The sequence below is a fragment of the Fulmarus glacialis genome, unplaced genomic scaffold, assembly GCF_000690835.1.
Source record: "Fulmarus glacialis isolate BGI_N327 unplaced genomic scaffold, ASM69083v1 scaffold39217, whole genome shotgun sequence".
NCBI classification, from domain to species: Eukaryota; Metazoa; Chordata; class Aves; order Procellariiformes; family Procellariidae; genus Fulmarus; species Fulmarus glacialis.
The window spans coordinates 3,217-30,475 of NW_009225875.1; the positions used below are offsets into that span (position 1 = coordinate 3,217).

At 36.0% G+C, this 27,259-nt stretch overlaps 1 protein-coding gene across 2 annotated transcripts in view; it reads left to right on the top strand.

Annotated features, from left to right (window-relative positions):
* The first annotated feature begins 443 nt into the window (after positions 1-443).
* Positions 444-27,259, top strand: part of PDE5A (phosphodiesterase 5A, cGMP-specific) — a 58,875-nt gene continuing 32,059 nt past the window's right edge. The window contains exons 1-7 of one of the 2 annotated variants that reach the window (XM_009582625.1): positions 444-585; positions 9,710-10,292; positions 11,673-11,762; positions 22,313-22,384; positions 23,482-23,571; positions 24,806-24,943; positions 26,269-26,336. In XM_009582625.1, the coding sequence (XP_009580920.1) occupies positions 9,714-10,292; positions 11,673-11,762; positions 22,313-22,384; positions 23,482-23,571; positions 24,806-24,943; positions 26,269-26,336 (1,037 nt within the window). In that variant the 5' untranslated portion in view covers positions 444-585; positions 9,710-9,713. Of the gene's footprint in view, positions 586-5,749; positions 5,779-9,709; positions 10,293-11,672; positions 11,763-22,312; positions 22,385-23,481; positions 23,572-24,805; positions 24,944-26,268; positions 26,337-27,259 lie in introns of those variants that run through there. The other variant, XM_009582624.1, reaches the window with a different exon arrangement.

A 27,259-nucleotide genomic window follows, 5' to 3' on the forward strand; every position in this document is an offset into this window, starting at 1 on the left:
CGTTCCTTTAAAAAAAAATCCATGCATTGTCATGTCCAAACATCATACTTATTTTAACCCCCTACGGAATACTTCAGTATTTCTGACTTCCTGTTTCTCCCTACTCTTAAAAATACAGGAGTGATTCTCTCTTAGTGCTCTTTGCAATCAGAAGCAGCAGACTGCCAGAACAGCCAAAGTAAAAATTCTCCTTTCGGTTAGAGGCAACTGCATTGTTCCAGGCAGTTTTTGTCTGGTTTCCTAAATGTATGGCATGATAGATACAAATTATTAACCCAAGTCTTGTATGCCTTTCATTGGAAATAAGATTATTTTGTTATAAATACACTTGGCTTATTAGCAGGGTTGGGAAATATTTACAAATGAATTAAGATGGGGTTGTATTTGGAAAAATAAATGTCCTTAACAGCATGGTACTTCATAGCACTTCACTGAGGATTCCAGAAGTGGCGTTTACTGGGAAACTGTACTTTGCTGGAATCCAGAGATTGCACAACTTGGATATATCAATTACATTTATTACTTTGAAAAAACTCAAGTAGAGTTGTTTGGGTTTTTTTCTTCTTGATGGCTGGTGGACAATCAGTTTGTAATGGGCTGCCTGCAGTACTAAATTACTTAGGACATTTGCCTTCTAATATCTGTGTCTAGAGGGCTTTTAAAAAATGTCTTTCATTTTGAGCTGGCTATTTGATGTTTAATCTCATAAATATTATATGTCATATGCATTATGTCATTGTTTTGTTTGGTAATATATGTGTGCTTAATTTTTTCTAATTGAAAGAAAATTAGTTTTTGGAACAAGTGTATGAAAATTCAGATTTCCAAAGATAGAGCTATTGAAGATTTTCTGCACTGAAATGTGCTTTGGCCTGTGTTTTTCTTAAAAAGATATTACTGACATACAAAAAAAAAAATCCTAAAAATATACAGGTATGAGCCATATTCATCCCTAACATGACCTCGGTAAGTAGGCAGTGGGTTTTAAACTTTGATGATTGAAGGACCCCTAACAGTTTTCCATTGGCGGCACAGAATCCTATGCAAATTGTTCAAATGTGCTGAAAGGGGACTTGCTTTTCTAAGTTATCGTATGTGAAGCATTTACAACAGGACTCTAGACCCACCGATTCTTTGGACCATGGCTTGAAAACCACAGGAAGTAGTGGTGTTAATGCAGGGATCAGAATATTTTCTCCCACTTACTTGGTTTTATTAGGTGTTTACAGAGCTTTTCTGAGAATGAAGTACAGAAAAAAAAATCGATTTCTATGAAATCTTGGGAAGTTTTCTTGTTGGTCTAATGATCTCCATAGTTGTCCCACTTAAATGTATCCATAAATAATGTATCCATAAATACATGTATCCATATCCTTATGCCTTTCTTGATAATTGTAAAGTATTAAGATCTTCCCAAAATATTTTAAACTCCTGATTCAAAAAGCACTCAGGAAGGTAAGGAATGTTACCCACATTCATGAAGTTGTAAATGTGATTAAGTATTTTTGGCATTTATTCTTGGAAATAAAGCTAGGTGTGTGCCAGAGTATTCTGGAAACAATGTCTGAAACAGCAATTACTGTAGACGGAAGAAACTGTCGTTTGAGAAACGATAAGAAATCACCTACTAGCAATTTACATCTTTAATTCCCCAAAAGCTATAACCTGAGCTCCTACACAGTGTCTTTGGTGTGAAGATAAACTAGTCAGCAGATAGTACTAAGCAGCTACAAGGAGAATGTGCTTTTACTACGTACTGTTTGTTCTAGGTAATAAAGAAGCAAAAGGGCACGCACAACACATTAATTAAAAACCTTAGAGGACAGGTAGAAAATAAGACGGGGTGAACTACTTTAACAGTTAACATCCCTTGCTGCCGCCTTTTGTTTCAGGGTAACTTTATTATCATATTACAGTACTCTTGATAATGCCAATAGGCATTTGAAATCTCATTTCCATTTTTTTGCTCTTACCAGGAAGACTTTAGAGAACAGGGTCAAATTTCTGGCAACTGGGAAGAAAAGTGGGGCTGAGGCATACATTGCCTCTGTGGGAGACAAGAAAGTTAGACACCTTTCTTTTATTTCTAAATTGTAGTAGTTCATGGAAGTTTTGTGTTGGGCATCTCTTGAAGAATCATCACGTGAGGAGGAAATTCATGTCTTTGTACAGGATTAGGACAAAGACTACATATATAAAATAAAAATACCAATCAGTCTACTTTTGAAGCTGAAGTGAGACTTCCATAGCATGTAGACATTGTGCTAGCTCTCTGCAGAAGGGTAGCATTCATGATACATCACCTACGATGTCTTCAGATCAAATAAAGTACATTGTAGCCTATGTTCATGCTTATTTGAATGCTAGATTAAAGCTGAATTGTGTGGGAATATATGACTCGGATCAAGAACAAAGCAATTTTAGACAATACATTCTTGACCTGAACTAATATGCTACCACTTATTTTAATTTTCACCATTAAAGAGGAAGCATTTTGCTTTTGTCATGAAGAAATAGAATTAATAAAACCACAGAATACAGGTCTTTCCCTTACTGGCAAAGAAACACATAAATTTACATGGAATGCATTCTCATTTATATGATTTACTTGAAGAAAAGAAAAAAGAAAAGCATTAAATACAAAAGGAGCTATTTACAAAGTGCCAGAAAAGAAGCCCTACTCAAATGGCCCTTGTGAATAACTCAATGGTTGTAATTTCACATTAGGTCTGGCACTGAAAATATAGCCACAAAATACATCTGCTTAGTAAAAGATATATATTTTCCCATTTATTTGTGCATTATGGTGAACTCACCCCAGCACAGAGAGCCATCCCAAAGCCTCTGCACCACTTAAGTCCTACTTAACCCCTATTTTAGGAATTTAAGTGGACTGAAGTGGTGCCTAAGACTTACATGAGGTCTCCAGGCAGGTGTGAACTTAACTTTTAATCCATCTTTCACCAAAGTCACTGGCATTTCCTATTGCTTTCACAACAAAATCATTAGGTACATAGTTTTTCTTTTTTTTTTTTGAGCTTGGAACAAGAAGTAAAGATTTGGAAGAGAAATAAAGGTCATGTTTTAGAATTTGACCTTCAATCCCTGAGGATTTATTCTATCTTTCTTTATAGTGAGAATAGGAAGTCCCTTCTATGGAGGAAAGCTTTCTTCTGAGAAGATAAGCTTGCAGTTTGGTTGTTAAAGAAAACTTGGAAATAGCCAAGAATAGCCTGTTAGTGTTAGTCCTCCATTTCGAATACTTTTGCTTCAAATAATAAAGCAACCTCTGCCTTCTATTTTAAAAAATAATATGAGCATTCAGACAAGATTTACATTATTCCATAGTTCTAAAAAGTTGTTATTTCACTCTTTCATGAGCGTGGTTTGAATCAGGAATTACAGTGATTAATTTAGATCTGTATTCAAACAGAAGTCAGTGGGGCCCTTAACATGTTTAAAGTTAAATGTATGCTGATATATTTGACTGAGTTGTGCCAAAAAATTGGCACTGACTTTAAGTCATTTTTCGTCTTCAAAAACTGTTTGCCTACCACTCTTAGAAATTGCATCTCTAGTAACTACAATTGGAAAGGGTTTAAGGAAAAAAAAACTATTGTCTTTATCACTCCACTTTTTTAGTTAGTTTGAAAACACTTCTTTTACAGTCAGTTTACTGTTTCCATCTAATCAGGCCTTATACCATTTATTTAAATCTTTCCATGGCCAGAAAGGAGACAAAACCACTTAGAATGTGATTGTGAAATAGGAAGTACTGGAAAGAAAATGGGAAGACAACTATAATAACCAAGTGACTTTGACTTTCAAACTCATTTGTTGCTAATGCTTTAAATGATTTCTATGTCTAAATTATGTCAAGATGCGGGAAAGAAATTTGAAGACATCTAGTGGTTATTCGAAGGAAAGCAATTGAGAAAACAGTTACAAAGCTTGGCTTGAAATATTGTTGATTTCAACACTAGCAGGATTAGGCCACAGGAATTCAGGTACTTGAAAGCTGGCATTCTCTAGTAGGCAAGTTTGGATTGAATCCTTCTGAAGTGTGTTATCAGTAACTGCTGGTTTGAATGAAAAATTAGCAAAACACTCTACACAACTACTGAAACATTACACATTGTATGTATGAAAGATTCATGAGCAACAGAGAAAATGGGGAATTATTTGTTGTTTCACTGAAAGCTACTCATCACTCAGTACTTTTATGGTACAGTAATTATTATGCATTCTTTGTGCAAGATAAGTAAGATGCGGTATACTATCATTGTTGCATCTTGGTATTACTTTTGTGCTCTGTTTTTGCACATTTTGTCCAAAGATACCAAATACTTGCTGAATGCTCACATTAGTATGGTCTTACATATGTAATATGGTTACATGGTTAGTAAGACAATTATAATCTGGCTGTTATTCTTTAAACATCTTCACTGGTGTTTTTTTTTTTTTCCCTGAGAAATATGCTGTGTATTTTGAAGATAAGCACAATGAGGCAAAGATGGGTACAATAACTTATTTAATATTGCCAGTGTATGAGCAGAATAGTAATTAGTGTCAGGTCAGCATGGTTTGATACATATGGCACAGGAAATACAGCAAGGTTCTCTTCAGGTCTTAGACCTGAGGTTGTCTTCAGGTCTGCTTGTGCCCTTCTGCATGACCTGGCTCAAACCACGTCGCTTCCTTGTGCCTCTGTTTTCTCACCCAGTGATCTTCTATTTTTGTTGCCTATTCGTATTGAAAACTTCTTGCTTTAGGGACAGGTCTACTTTCTGTACAGTGTTTAACAAATCAGGGCCAAAGAGTCTTACTTCCTTTGAAGTTCCTTAGTTTTCATGTAATGCAGATAATGTGTATTTGTATACAAGTGATTATAGAGGGAAGGATCACACAATCATTGTTTTTCTTCAAATGTTTTACCTGCCATTGTATTTTCATCCCCTTCTCATCCCTATCTCTTCAAAATTCCTCTCCAATTTTGTCATCTGCTGATGAGGTCACCAGCCAAATTCAGCAGTCACTATTGTCATGCTCCTTCGAAACTGTGTTTATTTATAGAGGAAAGACTGGATTTGGCTGATAGAAGTGACTAAAAAATGGTAACTTCACATTCAACTATTCCTGTTTATGAACTCTGGGATAAATTCTAGCTGTCTTGAGTGGAGGGTCATACTGCAGTAAAGGATCATAATGCAGGAAAGGATTCATGGAGCTCATGAGGAATGGATGCTGATGCCTCTAACTCCTCAACATGCAGTGATTGCTATGCTGGGATGGAGACATTGCATTGGTTTTAACTATCTGCGTAGATCACTACAGATCAGTATCTGCTCCTGTTTAATACACTCCTGCAACTTCTAAACTTACTTCTACAGCAAGGGTCTTGTCCTTACAATCAGCTCTTACCTTACAATCAGACAATGCCAATGCTTACTGAAGACTATTAATATGAATAGAGTAGTCACAAGTGTTTATTTCTTCCTGTAGTCCTTTCAAAGTGACATCTTAATCATACATAGCACTTCTTACTAATTTCCAGTAACCTCACTTGTGGTTCACTATGAGTCTGGTATCAGATATCTGTTGAGCTAATTCTGTGCTGAGAAGGTAGTTGTGTTAGTAAGAATAGTCTTCTCGTCATGCATTGTTAAATAGATTTGAGTGTCAACAAGCCAATGCATGTCAAGACTTTGATAGATTTTAAATAGAATTAAAAAACGTCGGTTAATGTGAAATGCTAGTTCTTCCACCATGTGTATAACTGTGTGAGTAAAATGAGCTAAATAGTTTCTTTGTTAGAAGAGGCATTTAGTAAAGGTCAGTGAACACTGTTCTTATTCCAGCTGAATTTGAACGGCTTTCCTGTTGCCCAAATAAAAATGCCTAAATGGTTTGAAGTTGAAAACCATGCTTTAAACAGTATAGTTAAGGATTTGTTGTTGTTGTTAACCTACAGAGCTTTTTGAGAATTGCACACTATGTTGGCAAGTTACTGGATCATCATCTAAGAGACATTAAAGGGGACAGGAATATGTTACTCATAATTATGCAGCTCCACATATAGTTCTGTTCAAAGTGCTTCATAAATAGTGCAGATACTTAATAAGTAGTCAGTTCTTATTAAAGAAATGTACTTACTTTCATGTGAAAGATTTTACAGTTATGTTCCACATGCCTCAACAACCTCCATGAGATAGATAAATTAATGCTTATTTTACATAGTAAAAAAGGCAAGAAGGTAAAAACTAAATTATCTCATGGCCACAGTTTGAGAACTGGTATTAGAATTCAGAACACATTGTTCTTACTGATTACTATTACTACACCATTAAGGCCAGGGGACATCATTACACAACACTCCAGAATAAATAAAATGGCAGGTTTCAACTGACAAACCAAATTTCTGCTTTAGCTTTTGCTTTGTCCACAAAGGGTACCTGATTCTTTCTGTGCCTTGTATCTTATATCAACACATCCACGTATGTAAATGCAGTGTAAAACAGAGCTAGGTGAAGTGATAGCATTTTATATTCTCCTTTCCTGATGTGTAAATAAGCAGTGAATCAGATTGCTCTACAAATTACTGTCACTCAGCAACAGTACAGGTTCACGCCTGTGCATTTTCAAACATGCTAGACAAAGTACACGGCTTCCTGCGCCTAATCACTCGCTAGTTCAAGAATGCTCTCCATCTGATACTAGGTTATTACAGTTACTTTTAAATCTTATTTTACATTAATGCCAGTCCTCGATGTTCAAAAACCAAGTCAGCACACACAATCATGAAACTGGGTCAAGTCACAAGCCTTCTTTTAAAACTATTGATTATTCTGTATTTACCTTCTTGTGCCTGAGGCTTTAAATGCACCCAGTTCACATTTTCAGGTTCTTTTCTGCAGCCTTAGTGCTAGATGCTACATTTTGTTTAGAAAAAGCTAGAATTTCCAGGTAATTTCTTTTCTTGAGAACGTTAGAGTAAACCAAAAAGAACCCACATATAACATAACACATATGATGACAAGAGTTATCAGCAGTGATTTTAGAGGTTGTACTGAGTTTACTTACAAATTTTTGCATTTTAAGCTTTTTATATATCTTAAGGATACTTTTGGTCATTTTCTTCACAAATTTTTATTCTGTTTTCTCATTCAGTTTAATAAATGAAAATTCTAAATGTTATCAAATGCTAGCTTCTTATTTTGACTCTCATAGAAACAGCTTTTGCAAATGTGATATTGCCCTATGCAAACTATATTATGCATTTCAGTAATACATAGTCACGGCTCCCACATTTATTATTTATCCTGTTGAAGTACTATCAAATAATCTTGTTAAAGTCAAAGTTCTAATAATACGTTAATTGTTCTTTATGCTTCTTCACTGCAAGAAACATTTGGATCAGGTAACTCCACCAAAAAATACGTATCACTGCTATAATAAAGAAGGATCATTGGTAATTTTTATTAATATACTTAAAAAGCAGAGCTTACTTCCTTTAAAAATAAGTAGCTAAGCAATGAACCAAAACTCTTTCAGAATAACAATGGAATTTCATTGTGTTCTCTGGCACCATGTTTCCAGTAATTGGACTAGCTTTAGATTGCTGGGAAATTTATAATAGATGTTGATTGAGGTATATTATTGCTACAGCAAGCCGTGTTCCAGGAGCTTCATGGAAAAATGTAAAAACATGGAATGAAATCCTAGCTCTGTGGAACTCGGAGGCAAAATTCCCGCCACCTTAATTGTGTCCAACTTTTCATTCAGTGGTTTTGGACTCTCATCGTGAAAAGATTGACATATGTCCTGTGAATCCTGTGAACCACAATGACCATTCAGCCTTTAAGATGATTGGGGCTATAAATGATATTAACCGTGTATGTAGGGTTTTGCATGATCAGGACCATAGTACACAGACAGAAGCCAAAATAAAGAATAGCCTATCATCCATTTATTTGGAGTTGCACTGGTGTGAATAAGAGAAGAATTTGGTTTTATAGTGCTACATTGAGTGATGCTTACCTCAGTCAGACATAGTTTTTTGAGGGGAGAAAAATTACCAGGTAGCTCACACTGAAGTGGAACGGGTACAGTAACATAATGACTTTCTTTTGCCCAGGTGCTGCCTTTACACTCACACTATTTCCTAAATCAATTCAATTTTTCATAGCATGTTTGCCTACAGTTGAGGTCTCCAAATGATACGCGATTGCAAAATCTGAAAAACTCTTTCAAAACTTCGTAATAGAAGACAAATAAGTTTCCTGTTTTGGATTGCTTGCTAATAAAAATAATATTGGTGGACTTTAGATTTTAATCGATTGCTTTACTTTGAATTAATGGTTAATTACACTTGCAGTATTGCATTCTACAACATAGGTGAAGCTGTTCTGTAAGGAAAAAAAGGCTATGTACAGTGCTTTTCATATTTAACTTATACTGATGCATGTAACCGATCAGCGGCTGACTAACCTGACTAATTTCCATGGTTTCATTCAGCTTCACTCTCGAAATTCCTGTGGTCTGCTGAGCAAATAAAAAAAAATCCCAAATTTAAAACATGACCACCTTGAAAGGTTTCCAAAAGATCAGACTTTTTAATAGGATTTTTGCTGTTCATAGGCCCATACATTATGTAATTCAGAAAAAAATATTTCTTTTGAGAGTAGATCATGTGCTGTGAGGAATCCTCGACACTGAGTAAATGAAATAAAAAGCCCTGTATTTAAAAAAAAAACAACCCAACAGATTTTGGACAAGGAAATACTATAGTGATAAGAAAAAGTATACTCATATTATTGATGATACATGTGCTTATGGATAATTCAAGATATACTGTATTTAGTGAGGACATTATTAGGGTTGGCATTCTAGTGCTAAGTTAATTTGAGACACACAGTTAAATACTAGAGATGCGTGACTTTTTAATTAATGGTAAACTCTTCAAAAATACAATTTTAGGGCTATTCAGTATTTTGGATTGAGTTAGGCAATGAGTTTCATCTGCAAGGAAATGAAATGGGAAAGATGCATGAAAACAGTCTGTCTTTTCATTATTTGAAGGGGGTTGACTTAGAAATATTCATGTTTCTTTCTGACAGTTTTTAAGCAAAACTTGCGTGCTTTGAGTCAAAACAGCGTTTTTCATTAACTTGGAGAGAGCAGGGGAAGTTAACTTAAAAATAGCGTATAGGCGACATAAAAATAGGAGAGGCTGCAGGTGATTTGACAGAGAGAATTAAAGTTCAAAATCATCTTTTTAAAAGCTACAAATTATCTAAAAAACCAGAATTAAACCAGAAAGAAACATGAATATATATACATCTTCTACAGAAATCCAAATCTTAGGAATGGGAAGGACCAGAACTTTTCAAGCACAAAATTAGTGTAAACTTCTGATCTTCTATACTCTGAAAGCCACAGCATAAGCAGTCTTCCTCTGCCCTATTCAGGTATTTCCTTTAGGCAGAAATAGCTTCCTTTTTATGGGATATAAAACATTACTGCTTCATCTAGGCTAAGTGCTGCGTAAAATTGAAGAATATTGATACAGAGGAACACTAAAGGTGCACTCACACCCACCGTATAAAAAGGTTTAAAGTTATCCTCTTTGCAGTGTCCTCTTCAAATATGTATTAGTTCCTGAGGATTTTTAACTTACATCATTCACTGTATTTTTATTTTTGTTTTACAGAGAAATGGTTAATGCATGGTTTGCTGAGAGAGTTCATACCATCCCAGTCTACAAGGAGGGAACCAAGTCCCAGAGTGAATCCTGTGCTTGTCACCAGCCTGCCTGTGCTGAGACCACCAACTCTGGGACGCCAGCAAGGAAAATCTCTGCTTCTGAATTTGACAGACCCTTAAGGCCTATTTTCGTCAAGGACTCAGTAGGAGCAGTGAGCTTCCTCTCCGGGTCTGAAAAGAAGGAACAGATGCCTCTGCAATCTCCAAGGATTGAGACCAGTGCAGGGGATCAGTGCTCAAGACTATTAGAACTTGTGAAAGATATTTCTAGTCACTTAGATGTCACAGCGCTTTGCCATAAAATTTTCCTACATATCCATGAGCTTATAGCAGCTGATCGCTATTCCCTATTCTTGGTCTGTGAGGATAGCTCTAATGAGAAGTTTCTTGTAAGCAGGCTGTTTGATGTGGCAGAAGGCTCCACCCTGGAAGAAGCTTCCAACAACTGCATTCGCCTGGAGTGGAACAAGGGCATTGTGGGTCATGTAGCAGCTATAGGCCAGCCTCTGAACATCAAGAATGCGTATGAGGTAAGCCAAGAAAATTTATCTTGAACAATTCTTGAAAAAAGAAAAAGCCATATTATCAGCTGCTGTAATATTGCGATTTTAATATTTGTATTTGGAGCTATATTGACTTAAACCAGTCAAGATGCAAACCTGACACAATGTTTTTGGTTATAATACATGTATTATAGATACATGCATATACAGAAACATGTAGCTATGACTAATGCTGGAGGAAGCTAACATCAAAATAAATAAGTTTGACGTTAGCAGTCAGATATCAGCCCCATCTTAACCAGCTATGTGCACACCAGTATTTGCATTTCTAGCTTTGGACACTTAAATGTTTACATTTCTGCTTGTATAGATACTTCTGCACCAAAATGAATGAAATTGTGAGTGTAATTGTCTGCAAAACTGGAGTGCTATGACTAAAAATACTTTGGAGAATTTTATCATAACTGAGGCACAAAGAGTAGGAGCTGAACATCTCTTCATTCCAGGCTCTTTGGATATGCTGATTTTGTGCTTTGAATTTAGGGATGATGGAAATTTTAATGAATTACTTAATTGATTAATTAACTAATTAATAAAGCCATACAGAGCTGAAAATTACCGCTTCTGATTGATCATCTCTCAGTTAATTTGAGCATGTTTACAGAATTAGGTAACATTACCGAGTAGACTTTTTCAGAAGCAAAAAACAGGAGTATGATTTCATATGGTTTCATTTTCAACAAACACTTGTTTGCTGCCTCAGAAACTGTCTAAACATTTGCTAAGTGTGTTTCCAGCAGGACATGACCTGTCCTTATAGTTTAAAAGTTCGTTCTTGAATTGAGTCCATCATGCTCAGCTTGAAATCAATTACTAGAGAAAGAACAGCAGCCTTTAAAAATAATCTGATTTATTTTAGTAAGATTTTTAAAAAATCAGAGTTTTATAACACTATTCAGCTGAAAAAATGAAACAAGCAATCTCTAGTAAAAGCAAAAACACTAACCACATTCATGAAACTTTGTTCCTCTGTGGCCATGTCTTTCAGTATATTTCTGTAATTTCTTCTTAATGATAAAAGCTATACTAGGGATGGTTAGTGCACATACAAATTTATTATAATGATGGTCTAGGCTCAAGAAAGGCTTCTAGGGTTTTAGTTTTTTGTTCTTTCTGGCAGTTGTATTTATCCACAGGCACTCATGTTCCACATAAATGCTTTTTTGTTGTTGTTTTAATACACTGATAGTAACAACTTTATATAATTATTAGCTAGTAATGGAACCTTTGTTATCCTGGGTAATAGTTAAGTCAAATATCATACTTTTCTTAACCTTTAAACCAGGGAAGAAAAAGAACTGGTCTTTAGGCAAGTAGTCAAATAATTGTATTTTTTTCTTGTATCAGGATCCAAGATTCAATGCAGAAGTTGACCAGATCACAGGGTATAAGACTCAGAGTATTCTCTGTATGCCAATAAAGAATCATAGGGAAGAGGTAAGTTGCAGTATTGGGATCACTTCATGTAATACTGTTTCCAGCTATGATAATGCTTTAAACTTTTATTAGCTGGCAATCATTATCTTACAGTATAAAATCATCTCTTTTTTAAAAAGACTGCTTATGTTTGCTTGGACGTTAATTTTATCTAGTTCAGTAATGTAAGCCAAAGGGAATTGTCAAGAAGAGTTTAATCCCAGATGCAGAAGTAGAATATATGTATTTAACTCGAGAAGTGCTGTTCCTGGTTCCTGTACCAAGTATCTGTCAGCATTAGAGTTCTCTGCACACTTATTGGTCTATCTCAGCGCACGTTCAGATTGCAATTAAGAGTTGCTGTACTTCAGCTTAGCTTGTATCTACATTATTTTCTTCAGAGGACACAAATTGGGTTTTATCATTGTCTAAAAGGCTGTTACCTTCTATTAACTCAGGTCCTAAGTAATAAATTAAGAAACATGTTAAGTGCTTAACATCAGGCATTGAAAAACACATGGTGTTGATGTGATTCAGAAAAGTCATCCACAAGTCATATAACTTAAATCACTCCTAATTTAAAACAATGTGAATCTGCTCACTGAACTCTTGTACATATTTCCTGTCCATGCTACTCCTCACAGAAGTTCTCTCTTCCTGTCTGATGCTATTGCAGTAGGAAAATTCTTATTATGGACTAATGACGTCTTCCTGCACTGAGTAGTTTAAGAGTGAATTCAGTAAAGTCCATGAAAGCCAATGAATGGGAAAAAAGTGAGGTCTACTGTTTTACTTAGGGAGTAAGTAAAGTAAGTTTGGGGTTTTTTGATCCTGAATGTAGTTGCCTTCAGCCACATCACCAGTTCTTAGAATACTCACAAAGTGTAAGGCTCTCTATAGAGTGTCAGAGCTTTAAGACGAAGATTTTCTCTCCTGTAATTCCTTTATTTTTCAGAGTATTTATAGTTTGCTTCCAGAAAGCTCAAACTCCAAAAAGAAATGTTGCCAAGATTGGTTTGAAGACATCATACCTTCTTTTTCTTGCTCTTCCATCTTTTACTCCTCTTATGGAATGTGTCACCTTGACTCTTACTGCACTGAACCTTTTTTTCATTAAATAAATTGATTAAACTCTTGATTTAACTTGTTTGTTGAATCTTACTCTAGCTGACCCAGATGATCAGCCAGGATTTCCTTTCTTCACCTACTGCTAATTTTGGTTTTAAATGTTTTTTTCAGTTCTTCCAAGGACAGCACTTGATCCTCTCCTACTCCTACTCCCGCTTAAAAGTCTTCCCCTTTCTAACTGGCAGCAGCCGCTGCTGGCCCTGGGCCAGCTGATGAGCAAAACAGATGTTGTGCAAAGAGCTGTCAAGGACCAGTGGTCCATGTCAGGCAGATGCAAGGCTTTAAATTTCACCCAAGCCATCCCATTTTCTTTTTGTTGAATGGAAAAAATGCGATGCTCTATGTAATTGGGATCAGAAATGAATTACAAAATCTTGCTGGCCAGGGAGCGTGAAAGTGTTTACTTCTCACTGGGTCCTGATGGTAGGTGGGGGAAGGAATAAGAGCTGTAGTCTGTCAGTCCAATACACCATGACTTACAGGCTGAGTAAACCTGCAATTAGCCGTATCTTCAGCTAGCTTTCTACTCCTAAGTGCATCAGCAAGTGGAAATGAAGCAGGAATTTGTTTATTTTGAGAAGTTCAGCCAACCTGAAGTTTGAGGAGAGTGTTACACTCTACTCATATGCAATAATTTCAAGCGGCTAAACTGTAAGATTTCTTATGGGAAAGGATGGCACTTTTAAATTTTTTCTGATTTTAAAGTCTCTACCAGTAGGTTTTTCTCCCTCTCACTATAACACATGGCTGACATGTTTCTGGAGAAATGTTGGAGTCAGTGAATCAGTCCTTAATTTGCCATTTCCATTCTGCTGCTTTTTTTGTTTAAAAAAAAACACAGAACAACAAAACCAGAATAGTGACTCCTCCCTGTTTAAAAAAAAAAAAAAATCCTCAAAGCCCCTCTAGTAATATTGAGGCTAATGAATGCTGCCTTAGCCCAGGATGTCAGCAACCACAGTCAAAAGACAATTCTGGAAGCATCCGAAAATAAACACTGAGAAAGAGAAGCAACTGGAGTTTTCTATTTATTTGTTTAGTATTAATATTATTTTTTTAAAACAAAAAGAGTCACTAGCTGAGAGGAAGAAAATCTCATGCTGATTATTAAATCCTCTGGGCCTGCTGAAGTATGGAGATTTTTCCAGTAGATGTTTTTGACATTTGCCTATATTTCCATGAGGCATGTGAAAAACCAAAGTCTCACTTAAAAATAACAGCTAGTAAGAAATGCCATAGATGAAAAGAAGAAAACAGTTTGATTCACAGAAGAGCTCATAAAAAGGACCCAGGAACTCGTAACAATGAGAAAAAAGCAGTGCAATAAGAGGACTTTACCTCTGCACAGATGTGCGTGAAGAATGGAATTATGTTCACTTAATTGTAAAAGAACTTTTCTCAATCCCCTACTCAACCTATTCTTGCTGACAGAAATGCCACAGAAACATTGCATTTCAGATGCAGAAAATTCTGCTGATTATGTCCTTCAAGATCAGATCATAGAGGCTTGTATAGTGCTAGCTTTATGAAGAGTTCTTATTTTCCCCATGAAAAATTACAAAAGCAAACTGACCAACCTTTGCATCTGAGTTCAGGGGCTTTGAACAAAGTTCTGATATCTGTAAACCCTTGCTGCACAATTTCTAATAACTAAACAGAAATTCTTTCCATCCCATCATATGACAAAAGTATTGCCACATGATGCTTTCTGGCATGCAAGGCTGTATCATTTGCTGGTTATCACCATTGAAGAAAACAAGGAGGAGGAAGGGCCTTGGGTAACCTGAATTGTATTCTACTTAAAAAGAAAAACAAAATGGTTCTCAGTCATATCATTTAATCATCTATTCCTGTATTTAAATTTGTCATAAGGTGAATGTGAAGCCATAGCAAAGATTCTATTTTGATCCTGAAAGATTTTCTCTTCTTACGATTCTTCTGTAAGAGCAGATAACTCTATACAGTTACCTAGACATCAGTATGTAGGACTTGCTACTTGGATTATCGACATGTATCAGAGAACACAATAAAACCTTCAAAACAGACTGAATTTTTATCCTCAGTAGTACAAAAGCCACCAATGAAAAGTTAGTATTAGCCAGCTTGTACCACAGAGTTATCATGGTTATTTCTTTTGCAAGAGGAAACTGGTATTGCTGGCCACAGGCTTTAGATGTAGCTATTAATGCTAACCATTTCAGTGCTACAGTGCTTATACAGAAATCAGGGTTTTACCACTACTGGAAGAAGACCTAAGGTTGTGGCAGTTCAGCATTGTGTATCTCAAAAAGCAGCTTTTCATTCCTGGTGTGTCCTAATTTTTCAGAAGCTTCAAATGGTACTGATTTGCCTTCTAGAGCTCCCGTAATAAAGTCAGTAAATGCAGTAGCACTTTCTTCTGATATTGGCACTTTTTTCTGATTCAGAGACCCAGAAAAAGTTGTTGCAAATAATTATCACCTCGAATTTCTCCATCTGGTTTTATAGACATTTGTAAACAAACAGTCATTTTGACAAAACTCGACAGAACTGAATAGGGAATGGAAGTCCTTAGCTTAAACCAACTGTGGAGTCATCCAGAACTGATACAAGACTCAGTACAGCTCTCCAAGTGGTTTGAAATATCTGTAGAATGGATGGTCTCTGATGCATGGAGTCATCACAGCTGCTGTAGAACATCTACAGGAATGACACAATTTTCTGTTATTTCTGCATTTTTTTCTTTCAGCTGTGCAAAATATTTTCCAAAAAATTCTATTTCAGTTTAATTTCTACTAAAATGTGTAGGATTTTCTCATATGGGAACTTTTAGCGGAATTAACTGAGACCTATCTCCCAGGCTCTGAATATGTAAGATTGAACTTCCTACTAATTGTCTAGGACATGTTTTATTCTGGCAATGCTCACTCCAATTGTTTAGTTTGTTGTTTACTTTGCCCTATCTCCTGTCACTGGGAAGCTCTTCCCAACAAATCAGGGGTGCTACTCTATTTACAACAGCCTTTGAAAATATCCTGTTGAATTTTATTGTATAAAATGTAATCAGGCATGTTACTGTTAGCCAGCTAAGTTTTCTCCCACAGTGAACACTTCAGGTATAATACATCACAGTCACTGCAATATAGTGTAGATCTAGCCAAGCTAACTTTAAACAAACAAACTCAAGTTCCAGTAGCAGTCTTGCTGCAGGATTATGGAGATCAGTAATTTGCTTCTTGGGTGGATTTTCAGCTTATGCTGAGACGTGTTACAGTAGCTAGACTGCTGGAAATCATGCAGGCTGCTGCTGGCACGAATGATAGAAGAGGATGTGAAAGTTTTGTGGATTAAAAATGAAAGTCTGTAAATACAGTTCTGTCCCTGCAGGATAATTTTATAAGACTCAAACAAACCTCTACAAGACCAGGAGAGCAAAGTAAGGTTAAAACCATTTAGTCTGTGTTCTCAAGTGGGTATGTTCCCATCTTTAAAATGAGATAAAAGTTAAGTTTCCCTCTTCCTGTTACCATTCTTGGGCTTAATGTAATTTTTCTTCGGGTGCCAGCAAAGTAAATAAAAAAATATATCTTCTTAGGAAGCAAAATTATATTAATTATATTTTTAAGTCAGCTGAAGTAAGAACCAACTAAACAGGGCACTAGCTGCCTGTAGAGCTGGAACAGCTTTCACAGAGTTAGGCCTGTAATCTTAATGCGCACAAAATTGCGGCATGAAACAATCCAGATAAAATTCAGAGCACAGTCATCGGCACTGAATTAATCAGTTGTCATCTACTGGGAAATACTCTAGGTAGACTGCTACTTTTAGAGGCAGGAGTCAGCTATTGCAAGCAAACAGTAAAAATAAAGCTCTATAATTAGAAGAAATCTCTCCTTGTAACGTGGATCAGCCTTTATTAAATGGGATAACTGGTACAGATTGAGAAGAAAGGTTACAGAACAAGTAGCAGCAGTGGAAGATTACCTGTGTTGCCAGCAAGAATACAATTAGAAAAGCTGTGTTCAGATGTGGTAAAACAGGTGTGGATATTGATTCAGTAATTGTTGGAGGGTTTTTTCCCCCTTTTTGGGACTGAAAGTAAGAGAACAGTTCCATCATCAAAATTGCTTTTTGTCTTCATGGTGTATGTCTATCTTATGTGATCTGAATGGAAAGTAACTTGGTTTTCTGTACTTGGTTTCTGATCCAAGGGAAATTTTTCCAACTGACTTTAAAGAAAGCTGGACCACTAAGATCCTTTACATATAGCTTGTTCCTTTCTGCCCACCCCTTATGCACTTTAAATACAGCAAACCCAGATCAAGGCTCTTGTTAGGAACTGCGTGACTATAGATATACCTTGTTCTATAACCCCACCTATCTAGTCAGACTGGGGGTAAAGCTCATGAAACAGGGTGTGTAGCACTCAACAGCTCACTGGTTAGTTTAGGGATTAGGGCATAAACTCACAGGTACCAAGTATAAGCAGATACTAATTACTTCAGTCTTTCCTCTCCCTTACTCTTGATTTTCTTCAGTCCAGAGTACTACCTTAAGCTTTTCTAGTGGTCATCCCCTTTCATAGCTGTTTTTAACCCCTTTCTTTCCTACTAGTTTTGTCTTGGGTGACCAAGAAATATACAGGATAATTCTGTAGGCATAGTAGAATGACAAGAAATCAAATACACGTGTCTTTGCTTTATTGCTACAGGACTCAACTTCCAAAAAAGTATACGTGGTGCCTGCCTGTTAGAGAATTAAAGACACATAAAATACTATGCCTAAGTAAATTAAAAAACACTTTTTTGTTAGACCGGAATTGTGCTTTCATGAGCAAGTGTTTGAGGGGATTGACTTTTTTTTTTACGATATTTTCCAAGCTTTACAGAGAATTAGCTTTATCTCAGATATGTCTTGTTTATCGCCACAAAGATTTCACACTTTTAATGTACGTGTTACCTGAATAAGTTTTCTGTATAGCTAAGCTCAGAGCAGTTAGTCACCTTTGATTCAATTTTCCAGCTGGAGATCACAGATTAGGCCTATTTTATCTCAGATTTGTTTATAGTAAGTTTTAAAAATGAGGATTTGGGTTTCATACTGTGCTTAGTATTCTCTAAAATGCAGGCGTATGTTCTCCATGGGCTCAAATGCTACCACATGATTTACTTTTGTCCTAATTACATAATTACTTTAGTAACAGGAACAGATCCTCTTGAGTTTCCTACATCTTCTTCTAATTACCTGGTTGCAGGCAAGACTCCAATAGCTAAATAATATCCATCTGAGGTTTTTCTCATTACTGTCTCTACACCACATTCAACAGAATTTATGAAGTTCACTGGAATTTGTACTGATATAAATGAGGCCAGAATTGGAACCAGTTTAATTTTTAAAACTGTTAATTTTGTATGAAAAAAATGGCACATACTACAAAGTTGTCTTCAAAAGCTCAGAATGCCACTGAAGCAACAACAACAACAAAGTTTGCATCTGCACAGAATTTTCATCATCATCAAGACAACCGTGAGTTTTTAGCAGGTTTATTCTCCTCATTACTCCCTCCCTCTTCAGCTAAAAAGTTTTATTGTTATCTATTAACAAAGATCTAAAAATGACCAATTCTCTTGGAAGACATGCCTTTGTTAATGTATCAGAAACCTGCAGTGCTAATAAAGGGAGCCTAAGTAGTCTTTTTGCTATATTAATATGGTCCTTTTACTGTTTTCTGATAGCTTTTTTAAGCACCACAGACTTTCCTTTCATGGAGGGGATGTGTTTACACAAGATGAAAGTACTCACCTTTTGGATGCCTTAAAAAGCCTCTGACCTCATTAAAGTTGTCTTAGCTCATGCTGGATCAAAACTGAAAAAAATAAAATAAATTAAATAAATACCCACAGAAGACAGTGGTAAGAGAAAAGTCCTAACCATTAATCTCTGCACATGTAGGTTAACATAGAAGCATATTGACTGGTTAAAGGATTTGCATACTATTCACAGTCTGCTATAGAAGTCTATAAGGCTAGTTGTACATTGTTATTACAGTAAGAAAGTTCACTGGATAAGAAATATTCCTCACTGAAGTAAACGAGAGGTTGACTGTGGGAAGAACTGGGTTGTATGGAATGGAGCTGACAGTTAAGCTTTATTTCAGACAGACATTTTTGAGCCCACAGTTGGCAGTGATTCATGCTGCAGAACAATGACCTTATTTGTAACATCAGTATTTTGGGAAGGCTAGGCTGAGAGATAGTAAACTGTCTTTTCCATTACAAAAATAAAACTGTATGCCTTCCATCAGTTTAGCAGTTATAAATTTAACGATTAACAGTTAAGTACAACTTTTTAAACGTGCACACCACAGAGTTTTCTTCTGATATTGTTTATCCCAAAAAAGCAAGATGAAAAAAATACTGTCATTAACACCTTGCACTGGTCTTACACTACTTGGATCTCAAAGAAAGGAAGTTCTTTGCAGCTTTGTCAATCATTTGTTGTAAGCATGCCAAAAAATCTGAAAAGAATCAAAAGCTTTGCATATACTTTATGGCTTCTTACCACATACTTTTTCATATTACTGTACTCAGCTAGGTGGGCTTTGTCTGTGCTAGCACATTCTAGCCTCTGAGTTTACTGCACAGCAGATTTGTTGAGTTTAGCAGAAGATGAGATCCAGCCATTTAAATAGATGAACGGTCTAACTGTAAGGAAGTGCAGGGTTTTAGTGAGAGACTTCCAGCTCCTCCCTGTTTCCAGCCTCCCTCTCCTACCTTTTGCTCTGGTGCTACTCCTCCCTTTCAGCTCTGCCTTAACCTAAATCCATTCCAGGTGCTGCTAGTGACTATTCAGCTTGATACCATAAACTGTGGGCTTCAGTTCTGGGTACCAATGTAAGTAATGCCTCAGATATAATTGTCCCCACCCTCCACTTGGCACCTTCCTCAGAAGGTCATCCACTTTGGTACCTTTCTCATCCATCCTAATAAAACAGCATTGGGTTCACCACCTTATAGCTCCCACTCTTGATATCAGTTACAAAAACCTGTCATTACTCACTAACAGTCAGAACTTCTTTTTGTTTACTTCACAAATCAAGGAAACTATACTTTCTCCAATTCTTTTAAGCCTAAAGTCAGATTAGTAATAATTTGCAAAGTCTCAAAAGGAGTGTAAACATACTGAATTATATTAGGGAAAGGCTAAGGCCTTGAAATCCTATAATCTAGGAAATGTTTATGCATCAGAGAGAAACATTTATTATAGTAACAATTTGATTTAATAGAGGACAAGAGTGTGCATTAGTAATGTGTAGTATAGTAATAAAAATAAATAACCTTTTTTAATGGAATGACAAAATATTTGAGTTAGAAAACCTCTCATTTTCACCTTATCGACAGTGAAAGTCAGAAGCATCTCAACTGAAATTAACCTGTCTCTCCTTCTGAAAGCCTTCCAATTTTAGTGTGCTGTGAAATTATGTGCTTAATTTATGACTCAGAAGAGTAGCAGCATGGAAGTACAAGGATAAGCGCAGAATCCAGAAGAAGTTTAAACTAGTTTACAGGACAGAATGATCACTGCCAGTACACAGCTTGAATAACTGCAGTGGGGAATCTACAGAAATACTATCCCAGTGAATTAATTTTTTAAAGAAATGCTCACTTTCTCTTCATACTGATTTGTATGAAAGTCTCTCTAAATTTTCTTGGTTTCCTTGGGCTCTGAAAAAGAGACCCAAGTTACCAGAGAAGACATCTATGCTGAGTATGTAAGAGTAAGTCCAAAGCAACCACCCAATATCATTTCTCCCCAAGAGTCAGAGTTAGAGCCTGTGTTAGAAACTGGAGTCATTACTAAGCAAAGATCTGAATTCCACTTTCATTTTTATAAGGAGTTCTGCTGTTTGCAGACCAGATTGGTTTCCTGGGAGGCTCTCACCAGCATGCAGAATTGAACACCACAAAGACTGGCAGTAACAAAAGTGTCATGCTTAAAACAGCTGTGTTGTTCTCTCACATTAATTTTACATTTTTTTAAAAATCTAAACCAACATCCTGTATCGAGGAATCATGTTTATTGGCCAACTCTCTGTCAAAAGTTACAAAAGCACCAGTAGCTTGAATTTTAGTTGACTGTCCTTAAAGGGACTGTTTTCTATTTTGTATGAAATCATGTTTTAATCTCCCAATTCATGGAATTATGTCCAAAAACTTGAAATCAAATTTTACCACACATTATTTCTATACTAAAAAAGCATCATCTGAAATTTAACATAATTTAGACAGAACTTTATAAGAATAAAACTAGATATGTAATCTGGCTTGGTTTATTGTTACACGGATTCCATTTTCTTCCACTTAAATCCAAAAGGAGACAAGCCAACAAAGGAAATAAACGGAGCTGATCTGTTGATGTCTTTATTTCATAAATCATAGTAGTTTTTTTCTAGTTCAGGTAAACCCTCCTTGTTACTATCTGTGCACTGATTTACTTCTGTGGGCAGCCTTAATTTATGAAGCCTCTTGGCTGGTGATCTTAATACATAGTCCATTTGAAAGCTAGGACTTAAGCCACGTGCCAAGAGCAGAAAGAACTACTTAACGGAAAGCCTTTAATGTTGACCAGAGCATATGGGTTTGCTTCTGAGGTCCATCGCAGATGTCCTGCAGAACCTGTGAATGACTTTTTACTCCTTACTTAGCTTCTTTACCTGTAAACCAGGATTCTTCCCTACCTTCTGAGTTGCTCCACAGGGAAAATAATTAAAAATGGCGAGATATCAGCCTATCTTGGCAAGAAGGACAGTCTAACTACAAGCTGAAGCATAACAAAGTATCTCTTCTCAGTCTTGGTTTAATGTGGTCTTAGTAAAAGCCTACCTTTAAAAACGTATTAAGTTTAAGCAACAAACTTGAGTCTGGCAGGAACACAACCCCTGTATATTATTTTTCAGCAGATGAAAATTAATCCGATCAGATTCATAAAGATACAAAATGCAAAAAGATCACTGTAGCCAAACTTCAGATTCGGTAAGGAGGCTATGTTTTGGAAATTTTGTCAGAGCTAGCAGGAAGGGTATTTTCTACACACACAAGCAGATGAACTTTAGAGAGAGCTCTTGTGTGGTCTGGCTTATGGCTGCAGAAGCATAAACTGTTGTTGTCTTTCTGGGAGATGATTGTTCCAATTTAAAGAATCAATTTTGGATCAAATCAACCCCTCTTCATAAAAGCATCCAGGATTCATGCCACTTATTTTTTTGGATATTTCAGGTTCATGCTCAGCTATTTGTAATACGAATAAATTAGGAAAAAACAGGCTTAAATATCTTCTGTTATCCAAAGGTCAACCAAATGAGTACCTGTAGTGATCATTTATTATCTTCTATAAGTATGTCTAGAAATAGAATCCAATAACAGACCCCTAAAAATTATCTAATTACTCCATTTTGAATATGCTAGGTTGTTGGTGTGGCTCAAGCAATCAATAAGAAATCTGGAATTGGTGGCACTTTCACTGAACAAGATGAAAAGGTATGAAAGCTGGACATTTATGTCTCTTCTATTTTCATAGGGGAACGGGGGATGGATATGTTGTTACTTTTCACACTGATCAAAAATTTTAAAGTTATTAAAAATTAAACACCTCTGAAAAAATAAAAATTCCTGGTAATACTGCAAATTTCCTTCTTTATGAGGCCATGAGAAATGTGGATGTGAAATAATTTAATTTCTGGATCAGCGTGGTATCTCTCATACATCTCTGAAACACAGGCTTACTCTACTGAAATGCGTTATAAAACAGTTTCATAACTTTTAATGAACATAATTTTTATTAATTGGTTCCAACTCTCCTGGCATCCCCAACAAACATATTTTGAATATTAAAATTTGTGTAGAGTTTTTTTTTAAATACTGTATCACTTCTCAATATAGCAATTGCAGGACGAGAAAAAGCTTTGGATAAATTATGAACAATATATGAGATAATCAGTAGAGCAGGCAGCACCTTGATTCCTAATTCTCACACTGCAGTTGCTTTCCAATTATTTCCAGACTTCACATTCAGATTGGTATAGCAAAAAACTGTCTACACTCAGGCTGAAGAAGTTGACTTAACCCTCAGCAATAAATTCACCCTTTCCCTTTGAAAACTTCCCCTTTAAAACAAAACGCATACTGAGTATCTGCAGGATATCAGAATTAATCTCATTCCAAAAGGGAAAAAAATAGTGGTTTTGCTGTGTTAGCAGAATTTTATTTCCACTTTCCAAGAGATTGAATTCCCCAAAATAAGAGAGGCTGATTGTCTGCACTCAGTTTTTCTAGATAAAATATGCATTGCTGCAAAATGAGTTGATTCCTCTGAGCTGCTTCTTATATCAGTCCTACTTTTACCAGGATAAACTGTGAAGATCATTAGTTTAAAAAAGGAAGAAGAGATTCTTGAGGAAATAAATTATAAGTAACTGAAAAAACCCCCCCTCAATATGTGGTTGCCAAAAATAACTTTAAAATATCAATTAATACTTCAAAGTGAAAACAAAAAATTGCAGTAGCTTATCTTTGAATAGAGTTAAGATGCTGTAAGACATTATCTTCATGAGGTGTTGATGTTCATTTGTCTTCAGGATTTTGCCGCGTATTTGGCATTTTGTGGAATTGTTCTTCACAACGCTCAATTGTATGAGACATCTTTGCTTGAGAACAGGCGTAATCAGGTATGGTCAACAGTTTTGTCCGAAGAATACAGAAATTACGATGGTTAGCTAGTAATCAGTGCCTGATCCTGATATTTCTCACACGGTAGTTATTCCTTGGCTATTTTTAATTACTCTAATTGAATGCTGTGTATCTCTGATAAAGCTCTAACTAACTGCACTGAGAAGTAGCTGGGCATATTCCAGCTTGGGCTGTGAGAAATGGACCGTCTAGGGGAAGAAGATAAAGCTACATGTCAGAAAATTCATTCCATGTCAATATACTCGATATTGCCTGAAGTTATCCTGTGGCTCACTGTATATATTATACAACCAAAGGTGTACATACTCCAGAAATTTCAGATAGAATTATCCCTACACAATGGTAGAGGTTATACAGATTGCTCTTTTAGTCTACTACAACTATAAATAGTCACTAACCATATTTTCAGTAATGATCAGATGGAAAACTGAATTTCCTTCTGATTAATGTAACTGTATTTTGCAGCCATCTTTATACCTGATGGGTTATTAATGCCATGGCCTTTATGGGTGAATATGTCTGCCACATACGGTACGAAAAGGTTTTTGAGAAACAGCTGGCAGCAGTTGTTTTAAAAATTTTCTGGTAGGTCTGAGTTTCCACATGACTATCAGTGTTTGTAAATTGGTACAAATTTGGATAATCTTTTCAGATTGGCTCCATGCTTCTTGTGAGGAAAAAAGGAATATAATATGAATACAACTGAGCCCCTAAGTTCTTCAGCAGCAGCTTTGAAATACAGCAGACTGTATCTAAATTATGTTTTCACCAAATGAGTTCATTAGGATCTGTTAGAATTACAACAGATAATAATCGTGTTCAAAAGTCGTAAGAAATGTAAATATCACTGTTTTTAGAATGCACACATGAGCTATAGGAAACTATTAGGTTTCCTAAGGCCAAATAACTGTGTGTTGTCTGGATTTCTCAGGTTTCATTTGACGAACTGTTAATGCCTAAATCTATTCTGTCTCTCTGACCGAAAACATTACAGTTAACTATGCTATTTATTTCTTCCATGAAAAGTGTCAAACTGGCTGTTACTTACTGTTACCTTGCAGTCTGTTTGAGAGCCAAAACTTAATTTTGGTCACAGACATACATGTTGACTTCCTTGATTCAGGGAAGAAGAGAAGAATCAAAGACAGAGGTAATGAAAATTATTGCTTAAATCACAATTAGTCAAAAATTCACAGAAGACTTTTTCTTCAGGTGCTTCTTGATCTTGCCAGCCTGATTTTTGAAGAGCAGCAGTCTTTGGAAGTAATTCTGAAGAAGATAGCTGCCACTATAATATCCTTCATGCAAGTGCAGAGGTGTACCATCTTCATAGTGGATGAAGATTGTACTGTGAGTATGTTTTCTGTCTAAAAGCCGAAGTGCTTATTCCCTGGGAGCAGTGTGGACTTCCCTCCATTCTGACTCAAAAGTATTTCAAACCCATAGTATGTTCTGTCGCCTTTTCACCCTCTGCCTTTTTTTTATGGCATGTACTCAGGTTAGGTGTTGACTTGGGAGGCTTCAGTCTCTGTGTAGGCCAGACTGCCATTTTATGCAGCCATTTTGTATGACCTGTTGGTAAACTGTGGCTCTAAGCTCTCTCCTATAGCATGGATCTTGAATGTTGAACTCTTTCATAATTCATTTTCTTGGCTACTGGTGTAGGACAGAAAAAAGGAAAAGGCTGGGAGAAAAACAATGTGGCCTTTGCTTCCTATGCAGAATCAGTTTTGACAGCACTTTTTATTTCTTGAGTATATCTAAGCAGGGAGTATCTAAACAAGGTATCTAAACAGAATCATGGCCTGTCCCAAGATCCTGGCTCACTGAAGCAAAGCACAACTCCTTTCCAATCTGCCCATCTGTATTTCCTTCCTCTTGAAAATAGGCTGCAGAACAAGGAGCAGGATATTATGTTCCATGCCTCAGTCTTGTACTGGCATTGTTAGTTCTACCTTTACTACTCGTTACAGATACGGGTGTACTAAGATCTGGAAGTGAGGAAGCATTTCCAGGTTCTGTAGCACAGAAGTAACACACAGCACTCATGATCATCTGCCACAATCCCAACTCCCACTGCATTTAGAAGAGTCACTCCTGCACACAAGAATACAGAAGAGGAATTGACAAAATTTTTGTATTCACATATTCACACTGTCCTTGCGAGTTAGATAAACTCCAGCACCTAGTTTGCAGTCTGTAGTTTGAATCTTTAATACAGAGAGAATCTAATTTCTCTCTACATTTAGGCTTCTCAATTGTTAAAAAAAGCTGCGTGAAAAGCAACACAGAGATCAGTCAATATATTTTAAAAGTTTTGATGTCCTCTCACCTATCCAAGCAAAGCAGGTCTAGAATTGGATGAATGTTAAAATAAAGAAGTTCTGTGCTGACAGATAAATTTGGCACAGCTTGTAAATACTGGCATTTCTTCTCAGAGTGATCAGTAGAGATTCAAGACACTTCAATGATACTTAAAGTTGTATCAAAAGATATTTTTGTGGTAGGATCCTGTATGCTTGCTGCTAGATGTGAAATGAAGTTATATAATTTTACACTTGTCTTTATTACAGAATATGTTTTGATAACTGCAACAAGCTTTTCATGCATACTACTATTCTAACTTATGACAACCTTATACACCTATATATTAAAATATCTTCTCGGTATTCCAGGATTCATTTTCTAGTGTGTTTCACATGGAATCTGAGGAATTAGAAGATTCAGCTGAAAATCTGAAGAGGTAAAACAATGAATTCAAACTTTTTTTCATCCCAGGAGAATGTTGAAGAAACTATGCTTTTAATATTCTTTTTCATAATAACAGACCTTATTTCCACTGGGTACCATGTAATTACTGCTATTTTTATAGAGCAGGTTTTGCCCTGAAATGTACATAGACAAACTCTATTGCCTTAAAAAGGTCACACTGAGCAGAATAGGAGAGTAGGGCCTGGTCTCTTCACTTTGTCAGGTCTAAGTACATAGTTGTATCGCAAGGCTAAGCTATGGAAATGTACAAAATGTGAGAAGTAAAAATCTAAGTAAAAGTCTACTCTAAAACTGATCTGTAAGAAATCTGCATAGATGACTATGTTGTAGCATAAACATATCCACATTAGTAGATACTAATCCTATTTATGATTTTAATAAATTATTTTAATCATTATTCTTATTTCATAGATAGGGAAGCTGACTCAAAGAGGATGACTGATTAAATCAAGAATAAAGTCCTAAAGTTCTAACTTTCAGTCATCTTTGAGAAACCATTAAGAAGTTCAACTGGGAAGAAGGGAAAGATGTAGAAGTAGTTGAATTAAAATACCCAGATTAAATAGTTTCCAAATTTAGTCTGAACCTCTGTACTGAAGTTTGAAAATTACTGTCTCCATTACCTTTCTCTGTCATCAAAACCAGTTGTTTCACATAATGTCAAAAGAGTGAGACACAGTTGTATATAAAATGCACTACTATAGATATAGTGTGCAGAGAGATTTCTGTACCCCTTTGATCTTTTTTGCATTGAGCATTTATTATATTAAATTTAATTCCATGTATTAGAAAATTATGTCCAAAGTGTGTGGCTTGAGCAAATAAAAACTGTTGAGCTGTATTATGATTTTAGACAATGTACAACCAGACAGTACAGAGGTACTACAGGCTATT